Source organism: Rattus rattus, chromosome 11, assembly GCF_011064425.1.
Source record: "Rattus rattus isolate New Zealand chromosome 11, Rrattus_CSIRO_v1, whole genome shotgun sequence".
Classification (NCBI taxonomy): domain Eukaryota; kingdom Metazoa; phylum Chordata; class Mammalia; order Rodentia; family Muridae; genus Rattus; species Rattus rattus.
Genome location: NC_046164.1, coordinates 77,014,466 through 77,036,036, shown reverse-complemented (window position 1 = coordinate 77,036,036; position 21,571 = coordinate 77,014,466). Strand labels below are relative to the sequence as shown.

The 21,571-nt window shown below is 39.0% G+C and overlaps 1 protein-coding gene across 4 annotated transcripts in view; it reads left to right on the top strand.

Annotated features, from left to right (window-relative positions):
* Positions 1-20,328, top strand: part of Haus3 (HAUS augmin like complex subunit 3) — a 34,376-nt gene extending 14,048 nt beyond the window's left edge. For 2 of the 4 annotated variants that reach the window (XM_032917052.1, XM_032917053.1), the window contains one exon: positions 4,542-5,490. In XM_032917052.1, the coding sequence (XP_032772943.1) occupies positions 4,542-4,775 (234 nt within the window). In that variant the 3' untranslated portion in view covers positions 4,776-5,490. Of the gene's footprint in view, positions 1-4,541; positions 5,491-6,887; positions 7,271-20,283 lie in introns of those variants that run through there. The other 2 variants (XR_004389483.1, XM_032917054.1) reach the window with 2 other exon arrangements.
* The last annotated feature ends 1,243 nt before the right edge of the window (positions 20,329-21,571 follow it).

Here is a 21,571-nt window from a genome sequence, read left to right as displayed (position 1 = left end):
TTCTGATTGAGATTACTTCTAGGCCGGCTCCTTGGTCTGCCCTACATGTGTGGGTACTTGATTAACTCATGTGATACAGGATTGCATTGGAACCAGTTCAAAATTGCATTTTTAAGAGCCAGAAAGCAGAATAAAGACACCAGATCCAATTTCTCCAGAAGTGGTTTGTGCACAGCAAGAGAAGCATGAGATGCTGTTTTTCACACCATCCTCTTCCTGCTACAGCCCCTCCATACCACGAGAGTATCCATTCTTCTATCGTGGGACATGTGGGTTGTTTCCAGTTTCTGGCTACCACAGATAAGGCTGGCTATGAACAGTGGAGCTTGTACCTCTGTGGTATGGTATAGTGGGGCAATCTTTTGCATATATGCCTAAGAGAGGTATAGCTAGGTCTTCATGCAGATCTATTTTCAATTTTCTGTGGAACCTCCAGAGTGGTTGTACCAGTTTACAATCCTACCAGCAATGGAGGAGGGTTCCCCGTTCTCTACATCCCCGACAACATGTGCTGTTACCTGAGTTTTTGATCTTAGCCATTCTGATTGGTGTAAGGTGGAATCTCAGGGTGGTTTTGATTTGCATTTTTCTTCTGACTAAGGACTTTCAGCATTTCTTTAAGTGCTTCTTTGCCATTCGAGATTCCTCTGTTGTGAATTCTCTGTCTAGCTCTACACCACATTTTTGATTGGGTTGTTTAATTTTTTGGAGGTTAGCTTCTTGAGTTCTTTATATATTTTGGATATTAGCCTGTTAGTGCATGTGGGTCCTATTGACTGTATCTTTTGCCTTACAGAAGGTTTTCAGTTTCATAAGGTTCCATCTATCAATTTTTGCTCTTTGAGCATGAGCCATTGGCATTCTTTTTAATAAATGTCCCCCCAGTCCCCATGCTACTCTCCAGCATATTTTAAAAGGAAAAAATAAGCCAATTAAAATGAATAGAATACTTCTAAAGCCTTGCATTTAATTCTGAATTGCTCTAAATTATTTTGTGATTCACAGTTGACTTCATTTTCTATATTGTACATCAAGAATATTGGTGGAAATGTTTGGGTTTTTTTGTTTTGTTTTATTTTGTTTTTGTTTTTAAAAACAGTCTTACCATGTTACCCTTGCTTCTCTGGAACTTACTATATAGACCTTGTCTTCTTGTCTTTGCTTCCAAGTTGTGGGATTATAGTTCTGTGTCACCACGCTCATCTTAGAAATGGTGCTTTGCCCATCAGCAGCAGCTACCTCATGATAGTCTCTACTATGAGATGCATCATTGCAGATATGTGGAGATGTGAAAAAGCATTGCAGATTCCCCAGAAGAGCTTTTATTATAATCTCACTATTTGGCATCATTGATGTTTTTTACTACCTCATTAGGGTATAAAAAAATCAAGTTGGGTTGTTCACAGTGGTGATCACCTTTAATCCCAGTACTTGGGAGGCAGAAACAGGCAGATCTGTGTGAGTTCAAGGCTAATCTTGCCTACATACTGAGTTCCAGGACAGCCAGAAATGCAGAATCCTGTTCCCCTCCTCCCCAAAAAGGAAATTTAAAAAGTCAAGTCAGTTTTATTAGTGAAGTCGAACATGTTTAGTATGTGCTATAGGAATATTATCACTTTAAGATCATTAGGGTTTAATTAAAATTAAAAGTGAGGTTATTAGTATACCAAATTTTTATTTATCAAAATTTTCTTAGAGAACATTAAAAATAGTAATGTCAAAATTAATCTTTTTTAAAAATGTATTGAAAAGTACTAATCTGTGAAATAGGCATATGTGGCAGGTCAAAAAGCAGTCATTTTTTTAATTTGTACATTGGAATCATCAGGGAGCAAAGTATCGAAACGTCGATTCCTGGTTCTGTTGCAGAGATTGAATAATTTAGACCAAATTGAGGCCAGGAAGTGTAGTTTTATTTTTTATTTTTTTTTTTTTGGTTCTTTTTTTCCGGAGCTGGGGACCGAACCCAGGGCCTTGCACTTCCTAGGCAAGCGCTCTACCACTGAGCTAAACCCCCAACCCCCAAGGAAGTGTAGTTTTATAACAAGCACCCAGTTGCTTGTGGGACATGCACGGAAGCTCTGGAATGTTGCAGGTAGTGATAGCTACAAATTTTAGGAGACCCTGTGCTGCTAACTGGCTACAGTTTTGAAGAGTAGAATGCTTGATTGGACAACTCTAGAGACTTGTTTAAATCCTTTAAATGCCAAAAGTGAAGAAATCAAATTTATTAAACATAAGACATTAACAAGTCTGAGTTCTTACAGAAGAATTATATATGCTAGCATGGTTTTCACTAAGTATTCTGTGTAATTCATTTTACAAGACAGAAAAAAAAAGAAATTTTTGTGAGGCAGGTTTCTTTTTTTAATGGTTGAAGATTCAGCGTGCCACTCTGGATTTTTATTGTCAATGTGACTATACAATATAGTCAAGTAATCTACATTACCATTTCTAGAGACCTCAGCAAGATTGTGGCTCCCTGTATCCTTTAGTCAGTGTGGAGGCAGACGTAAATCAATGGTTGGTGGTCTGGCTAATGTCCCAAAGTCCACCCCACTGATATTTCTAGTTCTTCAGGTGACGTGAATAAACCATCTATTCACCTAGCTGAGGCTCACCAATGACAGAAATGAGTAAAGGATTCCACCCGAGTCTAGTTTGGTGAACCAGAATTGCAATAATAGGATTTAAATGAGAGGCCAATTACTTGGAGCATGGGCAGTTAACTTATTGGCAGCTCTACTACCCAAAAAAGTCTCCCTCCCAACTGTTAACTGCCTGGAGAGACAGAAGGGAGGGCTTCCTGAGCCCTCCCACCCCCAACAAAGCATTTGTGGGTCCATACTGAAGCAATTTTGTTTTATTTTTTTTTAAAGACTTATTTATTCACTTAATATGTATGAGTACACTGTAGCTGCCTTCAGACACACCAGAAAAGGGCATCTGATTCCTTTATAGATGGTTGTGAGCCACCATGTGGTTGCCAGGAATTGAACTCAGGATCTCTGGAAGAACAATCAGTGCTCTTAGCTGCTGAGCCATCTCTCCAGCCCATGATTGTTTTTTTGTTTGTTTGTTTTTTATTTTTTATTAGATATATTTCTTTACTTACATTTCAAATGGTATTCCCTTTCCCAGTTTTCTGTCCATAAGCCTGCATCCCCACCCCCTCCCCCATATGGGTGTTCCCTCCATCCACCTCCCTTACCCCACCCCTACCCACGACATTCCCCTGCATTAGGGGACCAACCTTGGCAGGACCAAGGGCTTCCCCTTCCACTGGTGTCCCAACAAGGCTATTCTCTGCTTTTTTTTTTTTTTTTTTTTAAATTAGACTTCATTTCAAGGTTTTTCCTGCACTTATATGTCTCAGGCACAGATTAAGCTACAATGACATTTCATTAATAAGACCTTCATGAGGAAGTTTTTGTTCATTGTTTTTGTGTCAATAGTTATAAAACAGTGTTTGATACAAGGTAAGCATTCAATAATATTTGTTGATTGTATAAAGACATGGAACAGATCAGGTACACTTTAGGAAGTGAGAGTTTGCATTGAGTCATTCAGAATTGCCTATTAGATGTTATTATAGTTAATTTTTGTATTGACTATAAATCTGGTGGAAACTTTCTTGTTTGCTTGCCATAGGGTCTCATGCTACAGTACAGGTTAGTGTGAATCAGTATGTATTCCAGTCTGAGCTTAAACTTACAGCAATCCTGCCTCAGCTTTCCTACTACTGGGATTACAGACATGAGCACATGCCCAAAACTTTTCATTGCATTTATTTTTGTGTAGGGAGTGGTACGCACCTGTCTACAGATCAGAAAGATCAGAAGACAATTGGAAGTATCTTGTTTCTTTCAAGCTTGTATGCTTGGGGGAATCAAACACATCGTTAGGGCTTTAGAGCAAGCACCTTTATCCACTCAGCCATCTCTTTAGCCCAGTAATCTTTAATTACAGATTTTTGTTATTCTTTATTTTTTTTAAAGACATGATTTCATCCCCATTTATTTTATGTGAGTCCACTGTCGCTGTTTTCAGACACACCAGAAGAGGGCATCGGATCCCATTACAGATGGTTGTGAGCCACCATGTGTTTGCTGGGAAATGAACTTGGGATCTCTGGAATGTCAGTCAGTGCTTTTAACTGCTGAGCCATCTTTCCAGCCCCTCGTTTATTTTTTTCTTTTTTTTTTTTTTTTTTTTTTTTCGAGCTGGGGACCAACCCAGGGCCTTGCACTTGCTAGGCAAGCGCTCTTCCACTGAGCTAAATCCCCAACCCCCCTCGTTTATTTTTTAAAGACAGGATCTCACTGTGTAGTCCTGCCTGGTTTGGAATTAATTATGTAGATCTGGTTAGCCTGGAACCAGATATTTCTGCCTCTGTCTCCAAGCATTGAAATTAAGAGCGTGTGATATATGTTTTTATTATGAGGAGTTATTAAGTCACAGAATTTCCTTTTATATTTTAAATTTCTAGTTGGTGTTTGGAATAAATATTCTTGAAATAAGGCTTTTTCTTCCCATTTCAGGAGTTAATGGAGCACTTTCATCAAGTTGAATCTCAGTTGAATAAACTAAATCATCTCCTTACTGATATTCTCGCTCATGTGAAGACAAAAAGAAGAATTTTGGCAACTAATAAATTGCATCAAGTGGAAAGAGAATTATATGTATATTTTTTTAAAGATGAAGAGTATCTAAAAGATGTTGTGGAAAATTTAGAAAACCAGTTAAAGATTAAGGCCTTGGGTCTTAAAGACTGAAGACTTCTGAAAACAGAATCTTTCCTATGCCAGCTGTGTTTTAAAGTACTGGACTATATCTAATAAACTACTAATATTATTTTACATTTGTATGTAGGGAGGGATGTGTGTGTTGTGGTCTTGCACGTTAGTGTGTACTATGATGGCTATGTGAGATAAGAGAACAACTTGGAAAGTCAGAATTCTTCTTTTACCACAAGAGCTCTGGAAATGGGAATCAGGTCACCAGTCTTGGGGCAGTGATTAGCTCGTCTTGTCAGCCTCAATGTTGCTATGTTTATAAGTTAAGATCAATGGAACTTTATATTTTAATAGATTCAGTGTTAAGTTGAACTTCACTGATCTGAAATTTTTGTTTTTGTTTTTGTTTTTTTCTTTTTTTTTTTTTTACGGAGCTGGGGACCGAACCCAGGGCCTTGCGCTTGTTAGGCAAGCGCTCTACCACTGAGCTAAATCCTCAACCCCAATCTGAAATTTTTAAATGGTCCCAAATCTTAAACTTTATAAGTAACTGGGATGATTCCATGAGTGAAAAATTCTGTGTCTAATATTATATAACAAGTCAGAGTCACAAAACAGATATGCTAAATTATAAAACAACCTTCTGTTTGTCTGAAATATAAATGAATTTCACATTTCAGCTTGGGTTCTATCCCTAAGATTGCTAATTGTATATGTACAAAAATTAAACTATCTGAAACACTTTGGTCCCGCACGTTTAAAGTAGGGGATGTTTAGTTTGCGTCAGTTTGGTTGTTAACCCCTGTAATCACTGTTCAGAGTGCCTGCTTGCCTTTGCCTCTCTCTGAATCCATAATCCTGCATTGACTGTGCCGGGATTATCAGCATGCATCACCATATTAGAGTGCTTATCAGTTATCAAATGCTCCCAAAGAGCTCACTTTATGATATTTTTGTGTTAAATACTAAATACCTTAAGAGATCAGCTGTAGTAAATACCTCTAAGAATATTCTTTACCTTTGGTATATGGAATGCCAGTTTTAAAAAATGACATATCTCAGAATGTTTTTTTTTTTTTTTTTTGGTTCTTTTTTTTTTTTTCGGAGCTGGGGACCGAACCCAGGGCCTTGCGCTTCCTAGGCAAGCGCTCTACCACTGAGCTAAATCCCCAACCCCTCTCAGAATGTTTTATGGTCACTTTTAGAAAGAAAATAATGTTGGAAAAGATATTAACTGCTTTCCTGGTGGGTGGTAGCAAAATCGTTTTAAATTGGCACCAGGTGATTTAGATGTGTGAACCAGATGCTTGTTTTATACTTTCCACCTAAACCTTTACCTGCTCAGGGGTCAGTATGGTGTGTCAGTGCCAAGATGGCAGGTTGTCTGCTTTGATGACCCAAGCCAGTTTTAATTTCCATATTTATAGTTAGTCATATGCTTGAAAATTAATAATAGGTAGTTTTCAGAACTGAGGGTTATTTAAGTACACTTTTTACTTCATAAATGGTTAATTAGGGGTTGGGGATTTAGCTCAGTGGTAGAGCACTTGCCTAGCAAGCGCAAGGCCCTGGGTTCGGTCCCCAGCTCCGAAAAAAAGAAAAAAGAAAAGAAAAATGGTTCATTAGAAAATGAGGGTTTTTTTTTTCCCCCGTCTCTAAAACATGGTGTTTCTATGTAGTCCTGACTGTCCTGGAACTAGCTCCGTAGACCAGGCTGGCCTTGAATTCAGAGATTCACTGTCCTCTTCCTCTCTTGTGCTGGGATTAAAGGTGTGTGCCACTGTCACCCATCAAATTGAATCAAATCTAGGGCTTACACATATCAAGCTAATGCTGTCTCTGCCACTGAGCTCTATCCCCAGCATCTTTGTTTTTGTTTTTGTTTTTAACTTTAAAAATATTTGAGATTGGGTCTTGTTAAGTTGCCTACACTGTCCTTAAATTCGCTCTGCCTAGGCAGGCTTGAACTGTTCTCCTGCCTCAGCCTCCCAGTTCAGCTTGCATCAACATGTCTCCTCATTTTTCCACATCCTGTTTGTGGTACATAATTGAAACCTGTTCCTTATAGTTATTAATTACCTTTTAAAAATAATATACATAAATCCTGTTAAAGTCTTAAAATTAATATATGGGTACTTATCTTATATTTAGGGCTTTATGAAAATGGAAAATTATGAGGCATGTGTAGGTTTTGATCTCTGTGAGACACCCCTCTCCACTGTTGCTCAGAAGATTATGTCTGCTATGCGTTCAGGTGATTTAATGGCTTCTAGGAATGAGGGAGAGAGGACAAAGAGTAAGTAATTTTACAAGCCTTCCTTTTACTGTCTTGAATATTAATTATTTTAAAGACTAAGACTTAAGTGAAATGAATATTATAAAATTATTCCATAGAACTATATTTTGTAGGGATTTTTGTTGCCTACAAAGGAAGTGGTTTCCAATATGCTCCCTCCCCTCCTTCCCCATTCATTATATGACCAAATCGCTTGCTGAATTCGAAGTCCTTTAATCCCATTGTTTTAATACACACACTCTTCAAAGGAGATGAGCTCTTTTATAATGCCTCTTGCTTCACTGTCAGTTTATTGAATTTGTACATAGTAGTTGCTGTTGTATATGGTCATCAGAGAAGTGTTTCTGTCATTGTACTGCTATAAAATGTATAAACTATGGGCATCAAAGAAGAATGGGTTTATCTATATGGGTTTATGACGTGGTACAATAGTAAAAAGCTCAGGTTCAGGTGTAGCTGAAAGGTTGTAATAAGCTTGGTTTTTTTTTTTTTTTTTTTTTTTTTTTTTTTTTCTTTTTAAACCAATAAGCTAATAATTTTATGGGCTTATTTCTTTTCATACAAAATAAGTTATAAGTGATACTAAGTGAGGATGTTGAGATGAAATCATTGAGAGTATTACCAAGTATTAGCACAAATGCTGTCCATAAACACATTTTTTTTCATTTAAGAGATAATAGTACTTGGGGCTGGAGAGATGGCTCAGTGAAAAAGAGGTATAAGGCTTGATCAGCTCAGATTGAATCCCTTGTACACAGATGGAAAAACCAGCTACAATGTCTATAACCTCAGCATTGGAGGTAGAGGCAGGTAGATGTGGGGAGTTCACTGGCCAGCCAGCCTAAGTGAAAATTACTGCTTACTTTGCTAGAACCTCAGTTTTTCTCAAATCCTCTTTTATTCAAACGTCACCACTACCTGACTTATAATGTTTATAATGAAAAACACTTTATATTGCTTCAAAGACCTTTTGTCAGAGATTACTTAGCTATCTGTAGGAGTCCAGACTTCCTGTCTGGGGCAGAGGTCTGTGCATGGCTCAGTTTCATTGCATTAGGTCTCTGTCAGCAAAGTGTGAACTCAGATAGTGAGTGTCCCTTCCAAGGCATGTTTGAAGACTATCGACTTGCTTGTAAGTTGGATTACCATTGGAACTCAGGATAATTTCTCTTCAGTCCTAATCTAAGTAACAGTATCATAGAGGTGGGGGTGAAATAATGCGCCAGAAGGACTCTGGGCCTGTGAATGCTTCATGAAGCATCTTTACCACCAACTGAGACCTTGTATCTCAGAACATGAAAGAAATACATTTACAATTTGTTCTTTAAGTCCATTGTATTAGAAGCTTTTGTGCCTGTGGGTTTTTTTTTAAACCTTAATTCCCTTTATATTCAGAGTTGGGTTCATCTGTAACTTTTTGGCATTATATTGTTCAGTAATGCTGTTAAAAGATGTGCCAGTTTCTGAGGTCAAAGGAGTTTTTAAGGTTGTTAGTTGACTAGATGCTGTCTTACACTTGAAATTAACCATTTTTTATCAGTATGTATGTTTATTTTCATATAAAAATTCCAGCACACATTTATTAGAACTTTTAAGTTAGAGTTTAGTGTATTATATTAAAAATATTTTACAAACATGAATTCATAAAAGATTGATTCCCTAAAAATTATTTGTTAAAATCCATTTAATGTGAAACTCATCTCTATTCCCAGTATCTAGTAGAAATATTTTGTAATATTAGGGACAGAATAGAAATGAAACGACAAAATAGACCTATGATGATTGCATTCCTTCTAATCAGGAGTAAATTAGCAAACATTTTTATGTGTAAAATTATGTATGAAATCCTTACTTCAGATCACTTGTGTGGCCCTACAAGCCTTTAGATTTTAGTTTCCAAGGTCACTGCCTTCATTCAGACCCCTTTCTCATGGAGATTTTTATGGTAGCTTTCAGGTTGCTTTTTGTTTTCATTTAACTTCCACTTTGGGTGTTTTTGTGCCATGGTTTGAGGTCATTTTTTGTCCTTGCTCTCTGGAAAGTTTGTCCCTAGAAATGTTACCAAGTATTCCTGTGTATCACCTGGCTCCAACTGCCCTTTATATTCTATTCTATTGTTCTCTATTTTCCATCTGACTCTGCTCCATTGTCCTTCCACCTCTCTTCATCTTCCCTTCCTCCCTCTCCTACTCTTCCCCCACTCTCCAAAACTCCAGCCCTACCTTTTCCTTTCACTGCTCAGTCACAGGTTCTAGCCTTTATTTGACCAGTTAAAATGCGGAGAAGGTTCACATGAAATTACCTAAGGATGTGATCTTATCGGGTCAGTCCCTCTTGAGGAAGCAGAATTATCATCAGAATAAAAACAGCATCAGGGCAATCCACAGCATTTCCCCCTTTTTGTCCAATTAAAAGGCTCTTTTCTTTCAGATATAAATTGAGCACAACCATTATAATTATGCAGATTATAAAGTACAAGATAGATTTAACACCCAGTCTCTCATATTTGTCAATTTGGATAAAGCACTCTACAGTCCTAATTTAAGAAGCTATAATTCTATACCTGAATTATGTTCTGGTTTTAGATTGTATTACCATCTGAAAACCATCCTCTCAAATCCGTATCATCTATCTCAATGCTAAACAACTTGTGTTGACTATGAGACTATAACTAGTCTTCAACCCTGTCAGAAATCCCAGAGCGACTTAAATATACCTAAAATATAGGAAGCACAAAACATAGCTTCCAAAACTTAATCAATTTATAGAACTCACAAACTACCTGGACACTCTCATTCCTCAATTTGTTGGAACATCAATCTTTAGCCTTCTGGCCCAGAGCTTTGCAAAGCAGATTTATTAAATTATTAAGGGCTGCTTACCCTGTCTTGGCAGAGTGATCAGTTAACTATTCTGCATAGTGTGTCCTTTTCTTGGACAGTATTGTTCTAGATGAATGGAGGCAATTCTCACCTAGTGGCTGTCTCATCACAAATGGAGCAACTCCTGTGATGCTCACTATCTCCTTTGAACCAAGAAGGAGGTGCTGCAGGTGCACACTTGTCTCTAGTCAGATGATCTTTAATAATGGAATGACCTTAAATGTGGTATTCTGTGACCTTCTGACACTTTTGAAGACTATCTATGTAAAGTATATCTGAACTGTTAAACCTTAACTATTCTTAGTCATTTCAGTTTGAGTAAAATAAAAACACTATTATAATTAAATCAGAATCTAATACAACCATGAGTTTACAAACTGGCCCCTAACTTGTGTTACTTAATCATCCTAAACTGAAGTGGCAGTTATTAGAAGGACTGGGTTAAGCCTTGTATTCTTAGATGAGCTGCATAGGTACAATGCCTATCAAAGAATAACAAATAATTTCAAATTTTGCATCCACATAAATAATTCATACCAGTGAAAACCCTAAATCTGCATCAATCTATAGATTGTATACCAGTGCAAAGTTATAACTTTAAGTTACATTTTTGTTGTCATTCCATTTGGGTTCTAACTATGCCTCTGAGCATGTTTTCTGTCTTCCTCTGTACTCATCATTTCCTTTTTGACCTTTGCTCACAACTCACAGTGCCTTAATGCTAGTTTCCTTTATGAACATGGATGCAGATTTTCTCAATAAAATACTTGTAAATGGAGTTTTAATACATTAAAAGCATTGTACATGATCAAGTTAGTTTTATTCCAAGGATGTAATGGTGGTTCAAAACAAGCAAATTAGTAAATTAATATAGCACATAAATAGAATCAGGGACAGAAATCACATGGTCATCTCAATAGATACGTAGCATTTGACAAAGTTCATTACCCTTTCATACCTGTCCTACAGCAACTAGGTCTAGAAAGACCATACCTTAGCATAGTAAGATAGCGTCAGGTAGCAACACTTCCCTCCAGGTTTGACCACCTGAGTTTAATCACCAGGATCTACCTGGTGAACTGTGATAATTCCTCCTGCAAGTTGTTTCCTGACTGTGTGTGGCACATTTGCACACGAACATAAGTAAATGTATTTTTAAAATTTGAGGATTGTGAAGATGATTCCATGGTTAAAGTACTTATCATACAAGTGTGAGGACTAGAATTCAGATTCCCAGAATTCATGTAAATGTGCTCTTGTGCTCTCAGGCTCTCCCTCCACCCCCCTTCTTCCTCTCTCTGTAAAGGTGTGTCTGTAGTGAGGCTAGCCTTGTCTGTGAACTCTGAGTTTGACTGAGAGGTCCTACCTCAATAAACAAGGTAGAAGAGTGATGGGAGGCTTCTTACATCAACTTTGAGTCTCTCCTTGCATGAGCACCCATGTGTTCATGCACCTACTCACATGTGTGCCTATACTTGCAAACATGCATATACATACTTGCATACTACACGCATGAAAATGGAAAAATAATTTTAAAAAATTAAAAGAAAACCTATAACAAACACTAGATTAAGTTGAGAAAAATAATAGCATTCTCTGTAAAATCAGGAAAAATAAAACAATGTCTAATTAGTGAGATAAAGCAGCATGTAAAGGGCTTACTGAGCCTGACAAGTGGAATTCAGTCACCAGGACTCATGTGGTAGGAGGACAGAACTAACACTGAGAGTTGTCCTCTGACCACTCTTGCATCTTATGGCAAGCACAGGTCACCACAAAATAAACAAAACAGCTTTAAAAAGAAAAATCTGTATTTTCTCCATTCTCCAGTGTAGCTTTTGAATTCTTAAGGCAGAGCAGTAAGGCAAGAGAGAAAGGATAAACATGGGAAAGGAAGATGTCCACTTCTCCCTATTTCAGACTATGATCTGATCCTATACTTAAAGACTGATCCTACCAGAAAACTCTTACCTAAATCAACATTTCATCAAAGTAGCAAGATACAAATCAATATCAGTCGCTTTTCTAAATAATGATAAAGAACATATTGAAAAAAAAATCAGGCCTAGTGTGGTGGTGCATGCCTTTAATTTCAGCACTTGAAAGGTAGAGGCAAGATGTTTTGAGAGCAACCTGGTCTATATAGCAAGTTCCAGGTCAGCCAGAACTACATAGACACATCCTGCCTCAAAGAGAAAGGAAGAAAGGACGGATAAACAGATATAGAAATGAACCTGAACAAAGTAAGAGATTTTTCCAGTGGAAAGAGTAGCACCAAAGGAAATTGAAGACACTAGAAGATGGAGGAAAATATGTTCATCGACTGGCCTGAGGAACATGACGATTGCCAGAAGCAGTCTATAGAATCAATGCAATCTCAGTCAAGAGTCCAATGACAGTAATGACAACTAAACTCCTAAAATGTGAACTAGACCCCTAAAACCACAGACGACCTCAAGCTATCAGAGCATCCTGAGCAAAAGCAGCGCTATAGGTATCACACCTGATGTCAGATTATACCACAAACAGCAATCTCAAAACCAGCACGGTGCTGACCTGAGGCCACATAGGAACCAACAGTGGCATAGATTGTGGACCCTGAAGTAAACCCATGGAGCCACAAACACCTGGTTTCCAACACAGATGCCAAAACACGCTGGAGAAACAACAGCATCTTCAGTTGGTGCTGGGAAAAACTAAATCTAACACCTAAAAGGAGAAAACAGGGAAAAAACTTAAAGGCAACACAAGGCCTTTCTAAATAGGACTCTAACCCAAGAATCATCAAGAAGTAACCAGTGGGATGACATAGAATGGAGTTTGGGCATCTTGGGGAAGCAGTGGAGAGGCAGCCTACAAAATGGGAGAAAATCCTTGTGAACCATTCATCCAATAGCACTGGCATCTAAACATTTTTAAAACTCAAGAAATTAAAAAGAAAAATCAGCCAGTGAATAATGAACAGATAAATTGAACAGAGTTCTGAAAAGAAATACAAGCAGCCAATAAATACATACAAATGAATGTTTTTAACTGTCAGGAAAATTCAAATCAAAATTATATCGAGATTTAATCTTACCCCAGTTAGAATGCCTGTCATCAGTAAGACAAATTTGGGACTGGATAGTTCCAATCCACGGGTTAATAGTACTTATTGCAAAGGACCTGGGTTCTATTCACAACACTCATAGGGAGGCTTACTACCTGTTCGGGCACCAGGCATGTGGTGCCCACAGGTAAACACAAGTAAAACACTCATAAAAAAAATCTTTAAAAGAAGTTTTAAGAGTTTTTTAATTTTAATATTTTCTGTTCAGGATATGGGGGAAAGGAACCCTTAAACAACACAGATTAATAGATATGTAAATTAATGCACCTATCTTTTTTCTTTTCTTTTCTTTTTTTCGGAGCTGGGGACCGAACCCAGGGCCTTGTGCTTGCTAGGCTAGTGCTCTACCACTGAGCTAAATCCCCAACCCCTTAATGCACCTATCTTAGAAATTAGTATGGAAGTCCTTTAAAAGAAAATAAGGGGTTGGGGATTTAGCTCAGTGGTAGAGCGCTTGCTCAAGGCCCTGGGTTCGGTCCCCAGCTCCGAAAAAAAGAAAAAAAAAAAAGAAAAGAAAATATGACTGGCAGTGGTGGTGAATGCCTTTAATTCCAGCACTCAGATGTAGGCAGAGCTATGAGTTCAAGGCCAGTCTGGTCTACAGAGTGAATTTCAGGACAGCCAGGGCTACACAGAAACCCTGTCTCCAAAAACCAAATAAATACATACATACATGTGATCTAGTTATACACTTCTAGGTATATATCCAGATACCTACACACCTATACACAACAGCCAGGCTACAGACTCAATACATGCCTATTGTTTTAGGGTTTTCTAGAGGAACCAAGCTAACTGACAACCAGCAATGGTTGTCTGCCAATGTAAGGTCCAAGAGGCCAGTAATTGTACAGTTCATGAGGCTGGGTTTTTCAACTGGTCTTCAGTATATACCGGAATCCCAAAGAAGGAGGCTCTAATGTCAGTGAATGGGCTTGCAATGAGAGTAAGAGTAAACAGGCAAAAAGAGAGCTTCCTCTTTTCTTTGACTGTCCTGGAACTCACTCCTTAGACCAGGCAGGTCTCAAACTCATATCTCCCTCCCAAGTGCTGGGATTAAATGTGTCCAGTACCACTGTCTGGGTGCTTCCTTCTCTATGTCCTTTATATGGACTGCAGCAGAAGGTTGCCCAGATTAAAGGTGGATCTTTCCACCACAAAAAAAAAAAAAAAATCCAGTTTAAAAGTAGATCTTTCTACTTCAAATTATTTACTTAAGAAAAAACTCAGTTGGGCTGGAGAGACGGCTCAGCAGTTAAGAGCACTGACTGCTCTTCCAGAGGTCATGAGTTCAGTTCCCAGCAACCACATGGTGACTCACAACCATCTGTAAAGAGATCTGATGCCCTCTTCTGGTGTGTCTGAAGACAGCTACAGTGTACTTATATATAATAAATGAATAAATAAATAAAGAAAAAACTCAGTTATTTCTGTGCTTGGGTTTTAGTCAGTTCTAGATGTAGTCAGGTTGGCAACTAAAAATAGCCACTGCAAGTCCACCCCTGTCTACTTGACACACAATTATATCTCCTTATATCACACTTAATTTCCAAATGAAAACAATAACCTGATAATTACACTTAGCATGATAACAACCATCCCATGTATAGTCAAAGACATTACATATTTAATCAGCTCATAATTATGCCTAATGTGATATAACAATCTCTCATACAACTCCAAACATATTACAGGTTTATAGAATTGGCAGTAGTATTTCTTGAGGGAAGTTCTTTTAGTATCTTGGACTTAAATATGATAATCACTGATAGTCTCTTAATTGATGTTATATTACATGTTAAAGAATTGAAGAAAGAAAACACAAATATCTGTACTAATATTTTTTTTTCCGGAGCTGAGGACGGAACCCAGGGCCTTGCGCTTGCTAGGCAAGCGCTCTACCACTGAGCTAAATCCCCAACCCCCTGTACTAACATTCTTTTTTTTTTTTAAAGATTTATTCATTTATTATATATAAGTACACTGTAGCTGTCTCCAGACACACCAGAAGAGGGCATCAGATGTCTTTACAGATGGTTGTGAGCCACCATGTGGTTGCTGGGAACCGAACTCAGGACCTCTGGAAGAGCAGTCGGGTGATCTTAACCGCTGAGCCATCTCTCCATCCCCTGTACTAACGTTCTTCAAGTATGACAGAACATACCACTTACAGTCCTCATTTCTTCAGCTGCTCATGTGGCCTTAGCTAGTATTTATAAGGACCTTCTACTACACACTCAGTATCTTCTCCACCCTTAGCAAGGTCTTGGCACTTTTCCTAGAGGAGTAACCCATACCTTCATTCCTGAAGGGTCTGTGCCTTTTCTCATCCTGTTTGGATTAGGTTGTTGTAGTTTCCCATCGTAGGACGTGGTAGCACCAAGAGACGCCAAAGGAGCTTCTGAATTCCAGATAGAATCTTTTCTTATTTCTGCTATGGAGAAACAATTCGATTTCCTCCTGGTAATCTGTCCTCAGCCACCCTCCTAGTTACCTCACTCCTTTCTTAGCAGTTGGTTTAAGGGCATCAAAGCCCAAAGTGGCTGCGGGGAATCTTGCGCTTTCAGGGCAATAGAATATCTGTTGTGGCTCCTGGCAGGAGCACTCCCCACGGGAAATCAAAACTTTAGGGCAGCAGAACTTAAGATTGAGGGAGCAGCCATCCACAGATGGGTAAAGGAAATGTATATGTAGGTCTTGCTCAGCCATAATAAAACTTTCATTTGTAGGGAAACTGGAGACCATAGTAAGTTAAAGAAGCCAAACTCGGACAATGTTTTCTTTTTAATCTTGTGTTCATAAAGTAGAAAGAAGACTTTGGGAAAGGGGGTAGCCAGAGTAGGTTGAAATGGAAGACGGAGTGAATTATCAAGTACAATAAGGACAAAACCAGATGGTACAAAAAGTGTGGTCCTGGAGGCTTTGCCATCCGGATATACAAAGGCCAGAAGCCCTTTCCCACGTAGCTAATCCATGTTCATGTTGCCTGGATGGCTGAAGATACAGGGCCTACTGTCCTTTTGCTTGAAAGCAGTGCAGGGGCGTCTGTCTTAGAAAAACCCAGCATGTTTGTTTATTTTGTAATGTTAGGGACACCTAAAACTAAACTGATATCTTATTACTCTCCTTTTTCTTAATTTTTTTTTATGTACTCACATTTCATCTGAAACTTTTAGAGTTTACATGTACTTTTATAGTATAAGTTAAGTGTTTTTCTTTCTTGGGTCCCTTTCCCTTACCTGTTCTTTTTGTTAAACTGGTCTAGCAGAACCAGGTTTACTAAGGGAGTATTTTCTTCCCCTTAGGAGACAGAAGTCACACAATAATTTGAACAGGGAATGTTTAAATTGTTATTGACTAGATGGATTTTAGCCACCATAAAGAGAACTTTAGAAGGTCGAAGTAGGGAGCAGCTTCCTCAGGCAACACTGAAGTAGAGTGCTGAAAAACGGAGAGGTGTCCATCCTCTGGCAGTGTTCCTCCAGCACCCTCTGCTGACTACACTTAGCATTGTGCTACGCGTTTACAGGGTCAGCTCCAGGATCACTACCAGCTGGGTCACTTAGGATGGATGATATAAACCTTCATCTTGCCCCAGGACTGTTAAGTGTTCCGATGGCAACATGCTAGTCCAACAGCACAAATATTGTCTGTTAGAGCTCTTGCTGTTCAATGGTTGGGAGATAAACTCTAAATGATTCAGAAGCCTTCAGGGATATAGTAGAATACCCCTTTCAAGTAAAAGACAAATTATAGCATTTTATGTCTCCTACCACTAAGAAAGAGGCACAGACCTGATAGAAAACTTTTGAGGAGAATAAAGGCATATATCTCACATTTGGGAATATGTTTTATTCCACACAGTTTTATTCCACACAGTAAATGTTACAAAAGTCACCTGCTTCGCGTAGGGCCTAAAGTAGATGGGGTTTAAGCAGTGAAGCTAGTGTTCTAGCCATATATATTGCCAGCCCAAATAGATCCGATGATATTAGAGGCAGAAAAAAAGATGCATGGCTTTGAGAGCTTTAACAAAAGAAGAATCACAATACAGACTCCAAGAATATGAAGCAAGGCTATTGCATCAGCATCGAAGAAACATAAATCTTTTAAAAGATTAAAATTAAATTAAAAATGCCTGAAGTGGAAACTTAAGGGTTCTTTCAAAAGTTGAAAGTCAATTGGATGGTGTTTTGCCTGGGTAAGCACGTGAAGGAACATTTCATTAAAGTGGATGCAGGTGTGAAAGGCTAAGGCTGACTCATGAAGGAATGTTTTGCTGAAGCAGACACAGGAGTGAGGATGTTCTCCTAAAGCAAGCATGTGAATGGACATGTAATGAAGGATTTTTGGCTAATGACACACATGTATTAGTCTGCCTTACATTGTGTAACTGAACTGCATTTGTTAGGACACAATAGGGAGAAACACACTGAAAACCTTGTGGACCTTGTGGTGGTGTGCTGCAGCTTCTTGCTGCTTCCAAGGATTTGAGCTGATTGGATGTGTGTGCTGAGGCAAGGCATGTGGAGGACGTGATGTTTGGTGGGTATAACTAGGACTCCACAGAGTGACAGAGACAGAGCTTGGCTTGCTGGTACCCCTAGCTGTGCAATGCTTGTGGGTCTTGAGGCCTCGCCTCCCTGAGAGAAGCACAGCTGAGATCATCTCCTGGTTCATGTTCCTGCTGGTCCCTCCTGCTGACTCATGCAGAGGCTGAGGCCTGGCTGTCTTTGCTAGGTTTTGTCACTACTGTTGCTAACCCAACTCTGGACTGCTGGTGTGTCCGTGAGGTGTTTGTGAGTGGATGGAGCTGCCCCTGCCTGCTAACCTGTGAATGAACTGTTTATTTCCAGACACACGGACGGGAGGTGCTCCAAAGAACCTTTCTAAACAGGTCCACTTCCCTTCCCCGTATTTTTCTTTTCCACTACCTCTGGTGGATGGTGGGTTGTTACAAGGAAAGTTAAAGCATTTAAGAACCATTATTAAAAATAGGATTTGAAAAAAAAGTTACGAATACTGCCTGCCATGCTACTAGCCCTGGAGCTTGAGACTCTGAGGACATCAAGTCACCTTGATTCTCAAATTGTCAAATATTGTCCAGTTCTGTCAGAGCATCAGTAAGAGGGTCTGCAGCAATTCATTGTCTGCTGGAAGTGGTTTGTTTGGTTCAGGTACAAGCAAGCCAGTAGACACAATTGGCTACCTGAGCCAGTGGTTCAGAGCTGCGTGCTTGGCTTAGAATGTATTGTCTCAGTGTACAAAAAAGGACTGCAGATGTACCATACTTCAGTTCAGGCCCCTGAAAGACATGTTAAAATAAATCCACAGGGTAAAATTTTGGTTGATTTACTTGATCATCTACATTGTATGGTTGGGAAAACCAAACTAGAAAACTCTGAACCTATAGACAAAAGTTGACTAATTGACCAATCTGGAATAAGAAAGATCAGAAGGTCTGGCACAGGGAGTTGTTGACACAAGGCATATGGCTAGATCCAGGGTACAGTTGAAGTATCTCTCACCTATGACTTTCTACCACAAGGCTGCATCAACAGCCATGTTATTAGAATGACTTGGCCAATTGGCACATACCAGTCTCTCTCCCATAGTATCCCAGTGCGAACGCATGGTTACTTTGAATTAAGTAACCATGGGAGTTGGGGTAGAGGCTGCATATGGGCCCATTAGCCAGGACTGATTTAAGTCCCAAGTCTTTGTCAAACAATCAACTTCCCAACAACAGAGATTGGTCTTAGAGTCCCCAGGACAGGATCTTTTATGAACAGTCACCTGGTGGCAGGTTGGCAACACTGACTCCCCATCCTCTGAAAGGTAGAGTGATAGGTTTTTTGTTTTGTCTTTTTTTATCTTTTAGAGAGTGTATCTCACTGTGTTGCCAAGGTTGGCCTTTCTACCTTATCCTACCAAGCACCTGGACCACAGATATATATCACCATGCCCACCTACAGAGTAACTCATTTGAACAGAATCAACACGTGCTCCAAGCATGGGTTCACCTTCTCAGTTCTCCATTTTCAGTTGTCAGCTCCATTTCTCATGAGTACTCTTGGAGCTTTAGAATTACACATGAGCAAGTGGGGCCATGTACTCAGAGCACCTGTCAAAGTGGTTCTGAGCACAGATGTATAAGTTATACTGCTTGGAATTGAGTCTATACAACTCAAGTCAGTCAGTCAGTCAGTCAGTCAGTCAGTCAGTCAGTCAGTCAGTGTGGTTTGTGTGAGTGCACAGGTGTGTGTGCGTGGAGGCTATAGGTTCTCAGGAGCCAACTACTTATCTTTTTTTTCTTTTGAGATAGGGTTCCTCACCTTAGGTTAGGCTAGATGGCAAATAAGCCACAGGGATCCTATCTCCACATTAGCCAGCATTGGAATTATAAGCTCGCAGCACAGCTGGCTTTTTACATGAGTTCTGGAATCCAAACTGAAGTCCTCATTTTTACTCATGAACCATTTTATACACTGAGCCATTTATGCAGCTCTCCAACTCAGGGTTATTAAAATTAAAATCTAAATTAGGTGTTTGCATCAGTGATGTTTTCCTGAGCTCCTGATTGTTCTACTGCAGTATTACTCATTTTAACAATCTCTTCAATCCTTTAGTACTTATAAGGTGACTACAGAATGTTAACTTTGGGTTTTCTTTTCTCTTTTTTTTCTTTTTCTTTTTTTTGTTTTTTGTTTTTTGTTTTTGTTTTTTGTTTTTTTGAGATAGGGTTTCTCTAGGGCCTGGGAGTCCTGGAACTAGCTCTGTAGACCAGGCTGGCCTCAAATTCAGAGACCCACCTGCTTCTGCCTCCAGGTTGCTGCCATTAAAAGGTGTGCACCATTACTGCCCGACTAATTTTAGATTTTCAAAATAAAATATTCAAGTGCAAATTACAAGTAACCACAAATAAATATCTCATAATTCTATAGATCAGCCTTCTATTAATTTGAAGACACTTTGTGTAACTGCTTACTGCAATGGTCCTGTGCATTTTGATTGTATTGATAGTGGCTAAATAGCATATTAATCATTTTCAATTGTTAGCTAATTCTAGAGTTTTTTGGTCTTGGTTTGTCTTGTGAGAGGTAGGGTTTCTGCAGTCTGTTGTGGATCTGGTTATGTACAGACTGGCTTTATAGCCACAGAACTCCACCTGCCTTTGCTTCCCCAGTGCTAAGGTTAAAGAAGTATTGTACCATGCCTGGTTTTCAATCTTAAATTTTTGTTTCTTTGTTTGTTTTTAAGCTTCAGAAGTGACAAAGAAATCCAGTGTTCATTTCTCAGTATTAGCTGAACATGAGAAGACTCAATCACTAGAAACAAAGGTAAATATTGGCAATTTTGAGGAATTCTAAACAGATGATCCTCATTTGTTAACAGTTAATAAGTGTCCTGGTATTTGGTAAAAACTCCTGACACTGCTTTTAAAAAGTTCTTATTCTCCAGAACACATGGTTTAGTGTAGACAGGTGGTGAGGAGGCGGGCACGTCTGCTCCACGTGTGCAGTAAGTGCTGTGTAGCAGTGGGTTTCATGATCTCTCAGTCTGGGAGGAAGGACACTGAATCAAGCTTTGTGCTGTTGCAGTTTTCATTTGGGGGCAAAAGGAACAGGATCTTGTGATACCTTTAGGAAGTATGAAAATTGTATCTGAGTTGAAATGTAATGGATGACCAGGGTTGGACAAAATGAAGCTCCCACATTTCAAGTGTAGGGAAAGGATACTGAAATTTTTTAAGAGAAAAGAGCTTGAAAATTTTCAAGTAAGTTAGCCAGTTTTGGCAATACAAGAAAAAGAGGTCAGGTCAGGAAAGACCCTGTGTAGGAAGCCGTGGCAGAGGCTGCCTTATGGTGGAGAAAATGGACTCTGGAGCGAACTGCTTATTCATGCTAACCTAAATTTTTTTCAAGGCAGGGTTTCCTGGCTATTCCGCAAGTCACTCTGCAGACTAGGCTGGTCTTGAACTCACAGAGCTCTGCCTGCCTGCTCCCGAGTGCTGGTATCGAAGGGATGAACTACCATTGCTGGGCCCCTTTTTAAAAAGCTATTTTATTTATTTTTGATTTTTTGAAAAGGTTTTACTGTATAGCCATGTCTGGCCTGAAACTCACTATGTAGACTGGACTTGGCTCAAACTCACAGAGATCTGCTTGCCTCTGCCTTTCGAGTGCTGGGATTAAAGGCATATAGCAGTACACCTAGCAAAAGCTATTTTAAAGTTTTATTTAACTTTTATTTACTTATTTTTAATGGGGAAGAGGCACATGCCCTGGATCACGGGTGCAGGTCAGTGGACAACTTGCAAAAGTCGCATAATTTTTCCACCATGTGGACTCCAGGGATCTACCTCAGCCCTGGTGGCGAGTGAGTCATCTTGCTAGCCCTAACCTAATTTAAAATTAAGTTCCCTGTAATAAAGTAGAGATACTGTCAGGACCTATCCCTTGGCTGATTCTTTGGCCCTAAGATTTTGAAAAGTTATATCCTTCTTGAAATATTTTTTTTTTTATTAACTTGAACATTTCTTATATAC